Below are 10,521 nucleotides of genomic sequence, written 5' to 3'. Positions count from 1 at the left end.
GAGTACCAACATAACGCCACAAAAGAATCGAAAATCGAATATACGTAACCCGCGGAAATTCAAAATTCGCGATACTTTTTGAACAGACTTCGTATATGCCGTTATTTAGGATAATCCCATACTTCCAGAAATTTTAAAATTTCTGAACGAAGAACTGATTACAAAAACGGAACAAATTTTGATATTAACCCTTTGCACTCGAGGCCTTTTTCGTTCGCGCGAACCAGAAACTCGAGACGATTTCAACTAAATTAGGGAAGCATTTTACAGGTACTTAAAATCATTTATACTCAAACAAACGTATACAAATAATAAAATTTCACCAATTCATTTATTTTTATATTGAATACAACAAAATTTGGTAAATATTACACTCTGTAATTAGTTTTCGTGTGATATTTCGTAAAACAATGCCCAAGATGCATCCTAGGTTTATCTGGACACGTATCACAATAATATGTTACTTCCCGTCTACCGCCAAGCGTGTTACGGTTAAAGCAAACCTTGCAGTCCCTTTTTGGCCCTTTTGGTACTATGTGAAGCTTCCCATTTAGTCGGATTTCATCGGTATGCGACGTCGACGCTTGCTCACGATGCTGGCGATATGATCCTCTCAATTGCTCGACAAGTGTAATCCACAAAAATACTTCAGATAGAAACATCTTATCGCACATCGTAAATAAACAGATTGAGTTACAAAACACCGTAGCGCCGTAGCAGCGCATTTTGACTGGACGCAGAAAACAATACGGGCGCCGTAGCAGCGCCGCTCGAGTTAACGCTTCAAATCGGCCGGGCGCCGTGTCGGCGCCGCTCGAGTGCAAAGGGTTAACTAAGTAGTTGCTAATATCAAATATTTTTCTTTCAGCATATAAATTAATTAACACGAAAACAAATTTTCATTTGTGATCTTGCATAAAATTATTAATCGGAATATACACATAAAATTTGAGCGAAATGCAATTCTGCGTATGCGAATAATTAATCATGATGTGCATTTATAAGAGATGCCTCAAATGTATGATAAAATCATTTCGTAGAGGTAACTAATGTGTGATAGCGAATCATCATATATATCTTCCATAATCGTTCTATCGATTCAGCGGCTTCAATAGCACAGAAAGTTGTAGCGATATTTTCTGTCGGCTGCCTACTAAGGAACCTTAATTTATTCGGGTTAAAAATAAGGAGATAGAGAGAGCATGTACATGCGAGAAAGAAAGAAAGAGGGGGAGGGAGGGAGAGAGAGAAAAAGAGAGAGAGAGAGAGATCGCACGTATCCATAAGCGCAATGCCAAGGTCGGGCGTAAGTGTCTCTCTCTCTCTCTCTCTCTCTCTCTCTCTCTCTTATAAATGGATCGATTTGTCCCGAAGCTCCGATCCTACATTCGTTCGCTATCGTCACGCTGCATGGCTCGGCAATTTCATCGGAATACGTGGAAAATTTCAAGTGCCCCGATACAACATGCTGGACGTGGCCTCATTGTCCTCTCGAGAGACGTGACTAGTTAATTCCACGTCTCCGTTACGTGCGATCTACGATCGCCGGAAACGTAAATTTTAGAGAAAACCAAACTCTCTACGCAGTGAAAAATTTTGTGTTAAATTTAACACATCCCGTATGTTCCAAATAATCCACACAAATTTTCGTATTAATTTAACAAGGTGAATATGTTGAGAAATAATACATAAAAAAGTAATACATAAAAAAATAATAAATATTACGTCAAAAATTAACACAAAATTAATATTCATAATATATTAATCGTCACTAAAGTATAAAACGTGGTATTTTAATACTTACAAGTGTTATTTTGACATTTACACATGTTGAATATCGACTTAACACAAAATATTGATGTAATATAAACGTAACATGTTAAATCAACATACAGGTATGTTAAAAATTTAACACCAAAATTTTAACAAAGGTCAATTTTAACATAAAATGTACAAAATGTTTTTTACCGTAGACTACTGTGTTGTGTAGAAAGACGAAAGAAGGAAAGCAGAAACGTCAAGCTCTCTGTTGAATGTTTTCCGGAATTCGTTCGCAGTTAATAAAACGAGTCGACAAATGGGCTGAGAGGGCAGCGCTCACCTCTGATGTCCGTCGACGGTTCGCTCCTAGAGAGTTCGTGCTCGTTGCCGTGATGCGATGGCGTCTTCGAAGGGCTCTTGAATGGTGGTGCCGCCGCCGCATTGTTGTCATTCTTGCCCGGGGTGGTACCCGAATCCTGATGGGGAAAGTGGAAGGCCGTGGAATTGGGCCAAGATGCCGGCGGTGGACTGCGCACCAGGTGCTCGTGTACCTGCGCGAGCGTCAGAGGATCCGCGTCGCCCAATTCCTGAAAGCACACGTAGTGACTCTCTCGAGAAGACTGTACCCACGAGAACGCCCGTTTTCGTTTACTTCAATCAATGTTCTTGAGTTTTACGCGATGTTTATTACACGCACACGTGAATTTATCAATTCGATTTGCAATTCTTCGAAGGAAGAATTGGATTTACATATATTATATATAATATTCCCATATTATATAATATTTCCAAACTCTGGATTTACATATATATAATATTTCCATATTATACAATATTTCCAAACTCTGCCGAGAGTGTGTTGGAAGAAATTAATTCCGTCTTTTTCTTTTCTTTTTTTCTTTGGAATTCTTTTCAACACAGCCAGAAAAGAAAAAGATCGAGAACGGATCTTCTATGCTCTTTTTCTTTCTTATATTACACCCGAAAATTTGATCTGAGTCTTACCTGCGACATCAGAATCGCATCGTCAGACTCGGACTCCTCGATCGATTCCACGAGGCTCTCGCGACTCGCTAGCACCTGAATAATTAGAGAAAATTTGCACAATCGCATCGATATATTGCGAAGCGACACGTAGAACCCGTATGTTAGAGCCGTCGCCAAGCACAGAAAACGCATTATATTGTATTAACGATTCGCTTGTCGTTTCTACAAGCGAGAAGGTCGAGCGACTAGAGACTAAAACTTAGAAACAAAATTAAACAGCACAACAGCTTTCTAATCACAAAATTCGGCCGAAGAAAAAGTTCTTCAAGAACCCAAACTTTGAGAAATCAAAGTTACAAAGATATACAAGGATCACGAAGATATTTCAAAAATAAAAAACGTCAAACAGAGAGGTGAGATAATATAAAATTATAAAAAACACATGTATAGAAAAAAAATGTTAAATTCAAGTAAATAATTATTCCAATATTCAGCAAATTGTTATTTAGATTAAACAAATTTTGTTTGGGCTGGATAAATATTTTATTTGAACAATTTATTTGGAAAATATTTTACTTGGATCAAGTAGGTATTACTTAAATAAATATTAAATTTTGTTCTATGTGTGTACATTTCCGTGATTCTAATTTACAAAATGTTGCAACAAAGAGTTTTGTATTAAATCGACATTCTGTAAAAAAAATAGTTAAAAATTTATCTGTAAGATATAATGTTTATTATTTTTATTAAAATAAAAATAAGGTTTATTTCTGTAAAATGAACTGTATATCCCCCACAAGTAAATTTTTAAATATTCTTTCTCAGTGTAGAGTTCAACGAATCATTCAGAAGTTTCGTCACGCGAGAGATTGAATAATTTCTAAAGAACTGCGACATCGGGGAATAACGCAAAATAATTGTGAAATCGAACCTGCAGGAAGGGATTATCCTGACGACTGAGCCGAAGTGCTTCCATGTCCTGATCGATGTTACGCGTTCTGCCGGGCGTCAGGGTCAAAATGGAGTGCGAGGGTGACGGCTGACAGGCAACGACAACGTCCACCGCCGTCACGCTCAATGTCGACGGAATTCGCGACATAGTGTTATCATTCTCGAAGCCGTTCCGGCGACAAGCAGTAGTGATGACCGCTGCAAGTGAGAGACAAATGTCGCAGCTATCACTAATCGCAGTTACCCGTCGCAATCACGAAATCGAATACGTGTCGAGAGCGTCGTGAATCTCTCTCCGAAATTACAATCGGAGGACGACCGACTCACCGGGAGTTTCCACCCTGGGCGCGCGCTCCATCTCTTCGTCCTCGTTAATCTTCATCCCTAACGCCAGCTTTCTTGACTTGAACAGGTTCGTAAAGAAAGCCGCGCCTTTACGCTTCACCCGGTCATACCTGTGCGCGCTCTCGGACGACACGTGTATCATAATTTGTCTGAAAATATTGTAAACAGTGAGTAATACATGAAACAACACGTGGGAAACCGCTACCGTGCGCTAAACATCCTCGGACGACACGTGTATTATAACTCGTCCGGCGGTAAAACACACGGCGGGGTCTCTCCTGTCTCATCTGCACAAGCGATTGTACAATTGTACCTTGTGCAATTATAAATACCTTATAGTTCCGCATGTACGCGTAGCGAAATTGTGCGAAAAACAGGTTTTCACCAAAATAAACAAGTCCGCTTCACTCGACTCAGTGAATTCGAGTATATCACTTATTATTATTGCTATATTACTTATTATTATTACCGAACCACATTTTCCGACCAATGCGAGAAGTGACGCTAAAATTAGTCGCATGCGAGATCGCCGAAATGAAAGGTTGATTTACACATTCGTGCGGCAATTAGCGCATTTCGTTCATGGAGCGCTCGTACGACTGCAGAAAACGATATGAGACAAAATAATAAATCTGTACTTTTTGGCTGAATTATTGAGAGAAAAATATTTGGTATTTGTAACCTTATAATCATTATAGTGAAAGAATTATAGTCGGGAGAAGAGCATTTATCTAATAAGAGTTATTACAACGTCAATGATAATAATTTCTTATATCTCAAGTAGAACACTGAATTCTCGAAATATTCCTGAAGTTTTCTTCTTCCCCGAGTTGTAATTCTCCCTAGGAATTCATAGAAAAATGTTACAAGAATGATCCGGAAAGTTACATGTATCATGATTGCAATCCCTGAGAAGTTGTTAAAATATTCGTATAAAATTATTTCATATCAACAAATGTATAGTTTATGAATTCAAGAAGAATAGTGTTTATGAACAAAAAGAGAAATATAAAATACCCAATAAACATCAACTCTAAAAGTAACGTTACATCAATATTATAATTTCCCGCTCAACAATATAATTATTACATACATGTGTCATATGTAACAATTTATATTGTTAGGTAAAAAATTATAATACTGATGTAACATTACTGTGTTAGCTGCAGTTTGGTGGACAATAGTTCCCTTCCAAAATAAATCAAAATATTAAAAATATATTCAGCTTTCAACTACATAAAAGAAGAAAGAAATCCAAAATTGCACATATAGAAGAAAAAAGAATTATATTATACGCGGATATTTTTAGGTTATAAAGTGGCAATTTGTAGAATTAACTCAGTTCAATTGTATTCTCAATAAAACGTCAATTGTGTTGCTTTTCTTTTTATTTTATCGAGATATCATTTCTTTGCGAAGAAAATTCCAATTATGGTAATGCACACAGAAAACACTGAAGTAACACGAGCATCTGCTGAATGCAGCCACCGAAACTAATTATAACAAACAAAACACTCGTAATTCTTCACGAATTCTCAGAGTATTTCAAATAATGAGTCTCCCAAAGTATTCATTATAGTGAACTTTTATAAGGAACATGAATTTAATTGTGGTTTATTCTTTAAGAATTCTTCAAATATTCATTTTTCCGCAATTCTATAAGTATTAATTAAAATGAATTCTCTATAAACTTTTATCAAACCGCGTGCCACCTGGATATATATATTGCTATTATTATTTTTGCAGTTAAAACCATAAAAAGGATATATAGTCGAGGCCGAAAATAACTGATTCCTCTCGGTTAGGGTGCATTTTTTGCCTTTAGAGTAAAACGAGTGTATAATCCAACATTGAAGAGAAGAAGAATGAGGTTCCAGAAATGCAGGACTAGTTCAGCCAAAAAGGGCCGGCCTAATATCGCGAATTATAACCTGTTAATACCATGTGTATATCGAGTAACGCATAATCAAAATTTTGAAGGAGGATTTCAAGGATCGTGAAAGATCCGTGTCGACTTACTCAAGCGCGGTCTCTCGCCTTCGGCTCTCCTCAATCGCCACGGTTAAGCATCATCCCCATAGCAGGGCATGAAATTCATAATTTCGTCAAGATAATATCGATCTCATGTTCGTTCGGGAAACGACGAGCGGAAGACGACGATGCCGCTGTAAACAACGGACGCGGCGCAACACGGAAAGCACAGCGGCTGCCGGGGGGCTGCAGAGTTTTCAGAAGGATCCCCCTCGATTTTGACGAACAACAACTTCGGGCTCACGCCGTGGCGGCGTATACTGCCAACTGCAGTCGCAGAAGGGTGTGCACCTGCCTCTTGCAAGGAGCTCGCGCAGCTGCAGCTGTCAGCGGATGCACGGGGCTTGCGCGCGCGAAGGGGTGGAAAGGTTGGTGGGTGAACGGAGGTAACCGATGGGGTGGGTGACGGAAAAGACGACGAAATCCTCAGCGAGCGAAACGAAGTGTCGTGTTATTCCTCCCTCTCTCTCCTTTCTTTCTTTCTTCCTCGCTCGATAGACACCCTCATGACCCATACTTCATATTTGCTCGACTCACGAGATCGAACTGTTCAGGGGAGAAAGGAAGAAGAAGGCACCGGCCGAGATGTCGTAAGTTCGAATTATCGAGCCGAGAGACGAAATTCACGAATTTCCGAACCCTTTCATCTCGACGTTTGCGAAAGGCTGATTCGCGCGAAGAGATTCCGGGAGAGTGCGGAATTTTCGATCTCGATCGATGAATTTGCCGGAGAAATTTTTGTCGCGACAGTTTCTCGCGAGACGACAATTACGGGGATGATTGGGACGAAATTCGCGATACATCGGATAAGTCGGTAATCGACGTCCGAAGACGAAAGACCGTGTCTCGCAAGTTGATCTTTGAGGCAACACGTTATGTATATCGGGTGCTTCAGGAAGACGGAGTATTTTTCTAGAAGTGCGCCACGTCGTACTCGCACGATCGATCGCCACGAGAGACTGCGATATACAAGGTGGCTATAACGTTGTTGGTGCCAAGCGTAATAAATTAAACGCACTGTGCTTGCATAAATCATAAAGCATCGTAAGTGCTGTGACGCGTGTAACTCCGCCCTACCCGATAAAAAATTTTTCATATTCCCAGATGGACAGAAATACTGGACATAGTGTACAAACATTTAATATGTGTTTTGTGGTGTCATTGCAGCAGCACCACACAATAAAAATATGCTTGTTTTAAGAAATATTCATTTATTACGCCATAATTTTAATAATAAAGAAATCGACTTATTACTGCAATAATTCCAGACTAATTGCAATCTTTCTTAAGAAGCAATATTTATGGAATCAAAATATCGTCTGACAAAATACGAGGACGCATTTTAACATACTTATATCATAACACTAGTCATGATGCAGATAATATACCAATATATGTCTATCTGGGTATAATTTTATTATATATAGATATGGAATTATATAAAAATATAGAAAATTATGTATAATTCCTTATATGATTATATATAATTTAACACGACTCTATAATTATGTATGAACTCTATAATTATGTATAAAAACAGCAAAGTGACGTTAAATGATATTAATGACGTCTTAATGGTATCTTCAACGTTAATAAATCATTAAGACACAATTAGATGTTATCCTGCTACCTGGAGTACTGCCTAATTCGTTTAAATTAGTCGTGTAAAATTATATATAATCATATAAGGAATTGTATATAAATAATTTTATATATTTTTATATATTTTTAAATAGGCATATAATTATATATGGGACATTTTTTTTACCAGGTATTACATCGGATCTACCTGATCGGTCGTGTTTCCCCTAAACCGTGTAAAAATTTAACAAGTATCGAGTACATTTACTTTTTACGAAAATCAAAATACTTGCAATTATTGCAACTTCAATCACGTGTAAATTATGCACGAAGGAAACAGTCTCTCTCTCTCTCTCTCTCTCTCTCTCTTTATCTCGCTACCAAGTGAAAACTTTAATCGGGCGAGCAAGCTGACGCTTCTTCGACAGAAATTAAGCCTACTCATTACATTAAGCCAGCATCCGATAAGATAGCGATACTCATTTACTCTCGCTTGTCCCTCATCAGAACAGTACTGATTTTACATCGTTACAATTCCGCGACCACGTTGATCTCCAATTCAGAAACGCTCAATTGAAGTCCCATCTGGACAAAAATCTCAAAACCGGAGAAGCACGCGGCCGACTAACCTGATTAGAGCTCAAGTTACAAAACATCTGTATATACCATACATCAACATATAATATTGGGACGTGGAATCGAAACCGCGTTGATAGATGTAAAAAAAGATAAGAAGATGTGTGAATAGTAGCGATTCGTAGATCGGAGCACTTAAAAATTTCACTAACACGAAATGAATTGATTTGTGTTTGATACACTTCTTTTACATAACAAACAAGTAGAAAGAAAAACAAATAGAAATAAGTATTTAGTAACTACATATTACGTATATATATATATATATTAATAATAATTTTAATTTTACGCGACGTTTATGTACAGCGTTACTCGTTTGTAGATTGTAGATAACACGTTAAAGGATGTTCTTTTCAACTTGTAAGAATAGGTTTATTCGTTTTAGCTGAACCAGTGTTGCATTGAAACACCGTTTCTTTTTTCTTCACCGTTACACAGTAAAAAACATTATGCATTTATGTTAAAATCGACCCTTGTTAAAATTTTTGTGTTAAATTGTTAACATACCCATGTGTTAATTCAACATATTGTGTTTATGTTATCTCAATATTTTGTGTTGAGCCGATATTCAACATACGTAAGTGTTAAAATAATATATTTTATATTTCAGTATCGATTAACATATTATGAATATTAATTTTGTATTAATTTTTGGTAATATTTGTGTTACTTTTCAACATACACAATATACAGCAACATACAATACTTTATGTTAAACACAAAAATTTACGTGAACCATTTGAAATATGTGAAATGTGTTCAATTTAACATAAACTTTTTTACTGTATAGATTATATACTTATTTCACGTTAAAGGTAAAAGATGCAATCCAGTTCGGCTATCTATATAGCACAAATATTCAAAAGATATTCTAGGAATGTCCCAGAGATATTTGAATATTCGTGAGACATTCCTAGGATATCTATAGAGCACTTGTGCTATATAATTAAAACGAACAAACCTACGGTATTGTCCTCTCTCCCCTCTTCTCGTTAGACAAAATTCAACCAATGAGAAAAGAATAGAAAGAAAGATCCATGCCCATAAATTTGCTTCTCTCTAGACCCGTCAATATGAAAGATCAAAGAAATGTTGTCGCATGCTTCGTCCAGCACTACATGTCGATGGTGCACAGGTTCGTCGCGATGATCCTGTCGTCCGTTCGCACTTTTGTAATTCGGCGGACCGCAACTCCAGGTTTTTACGTAACTAACTAAACTAACAAAACCACTCGGCTCTTCGCCGAGAAAATTTAGTCGCCACTTAACGCCACTCGGCACCCGATCGGCAATCACCACTCGCAGCGACGAGCCAAGTTCTCGATCGACCAGCTACACTCCCGGTGTATCCTCGGCACAAGATAGCTGATCCCGTCCAATTACCTGAAGACTCGCGCCGCCGGTGCATCTTCGTCCGCGACACCGAACGGGTTGCAACGCGTCGCGTCGCGCCGCCTTCGCCGGACGATGCGTCGCGACAACGCCAACAACAGTAGGGTGCGGCGCGCAACCCAGACGAGAGGGTGTCCCGACGACGCCGGCGGCCCAACGCGAAAAATCAAAGGAAGCCGGCTGGCCAGCTCATCGCTAATGCGCGGGCGCGCGCGTATCGCCGGCGCAAACGCGCACCCCTCGCCTTTGAATTCACAGCCGGGGTAGCCGAGATATCGGGCGTATCTCTATAAGAAAAAAATGAGTGCTCCGCATAGTCGATTTAAGAACGGATGTTGCCAAGCGATGTTGTCGATCTTGCGGTTAATACGTTGATCGCTATGCCGACTTTTACCAATTAAGATTCCGGAGTAGTCGCCATGAACTTTTTTAATGACGTCAGAAGCAAGAAAACGCACACCGAGATTTTTGGCGTTATATTTTCAAATAAAAAGATATATCCACAAGATGATATTTGCGATCGATTCGGCACACTCGTAAAATTAGACAAATACCTTTCTTTTATAGGAAAAAACTAGTCTTAAATCAAGAATAGATATTCTCGATATAAGCAAGAATATTATAATCTTCTTAGAAGATTTTTAGTCTTGAATTGAATTCAAGTAATTAATCAAGTAATAATATTTGCATCAGTATAAATTCAATTAAATCAAGACTAAAAGTCTCTTAAAAAGATTATGATATGCTTGCTTATATATGAGAATATCTATTCTTGATTTTCCATTTAATTTTTTTTCCGTGTACTCGGACAATAAACAAATAGCCACAAATTAATTTG

The 10,521-nt window shown here is 38.1% G+C and overlaps 1 protein-coding gene across 2 annotated transcripts; it reads right to left on the bottom strand.

Annotated features, from left to right (window-relative positions):
• Window positions 1–1,973: 1,973 nt before the first annotated feature.
• On the bottom strand, window positions 1,974–10,294 carry LOC106744635. 2 transcript variants are annotated; one of them, XM_014619555.1, is made up of 5 exons: window positions 9,675–10,294; window positions 4,027–4,193; window positions 3,680–3,897; window positions 2,767–2,841; window positions 1,974–2,348 (listed from the first exon to the last, which is right to left on the bottom strand). In XM_014619555.1, exons 2-5 carry the CDS (start codon window positions 4,184–4,186, stop codon window positions 2,058–2,060), a joined length of 744 nt encoding a protein of 247 aa, XP_014475041.1. In that variant the 5' UTR covers window positions 4,187–4,193; window positions 9,675–10,294; the 3' UTR covers window positions 1,974–2,057. The 2 variants fall into 2 exon arrangements, with proteins under 2 accessions (XP_014475041.1, XP_014475042.1); XM_014619556.1 differs by lacking the exon at window positions 9,675–10,294 and adding an exon at window positions 6,064–7,416.
• Window positions 10,295–10,521: the final 227 nt, after the last annotated feature.

The sequence above is a fragment of the Dinoponera quadriceps genome, unplaced genomic scaffold (assembly GCF_001313825.1).
Source record: "Dinoponera quadriceps isolate SergipeBrazil2010 unplaced genomic scaffold, ASM131382v1 scaffold1485, whole genome shotgun sequence".
Taxonomy (NCBI): domain Eukaryota; kingdom Metazoa; phylum Arthropoda; class Insecta; order Hymenoptera; family Formicidae; genus Dinoponera; species Dinoponera quadriceps.
This window is presented reverse-complemented; position numbering and strand designations above follow the sequence as displayed.

Excerpts from the sequence above, each read along its gene's own strand:
- LOC106744635 (XM_014619555.1), bottom strand. The coding sequence starts at position 4,186 with ATGATACACGTGTCGTCCGAGAGCGCGCACAGGTATGACCGGGTGAAG. Across the intron at positions 2,842-3,679 it reads AGGATAATCCCTTCCTGCAG|GTGCTAGCGAGTCGCGAGAG; the intron begins GTTCGATTTCAC and ends CTAATTATTCAG. Across the intron at positions 2,349-2,766 it reads ATGCGATTCTGATGTCGCAG|GAATTGGGCGACGCGGATCC; the intron begins GTAAGACTCAGA and ends GTGTGCTTTCAG.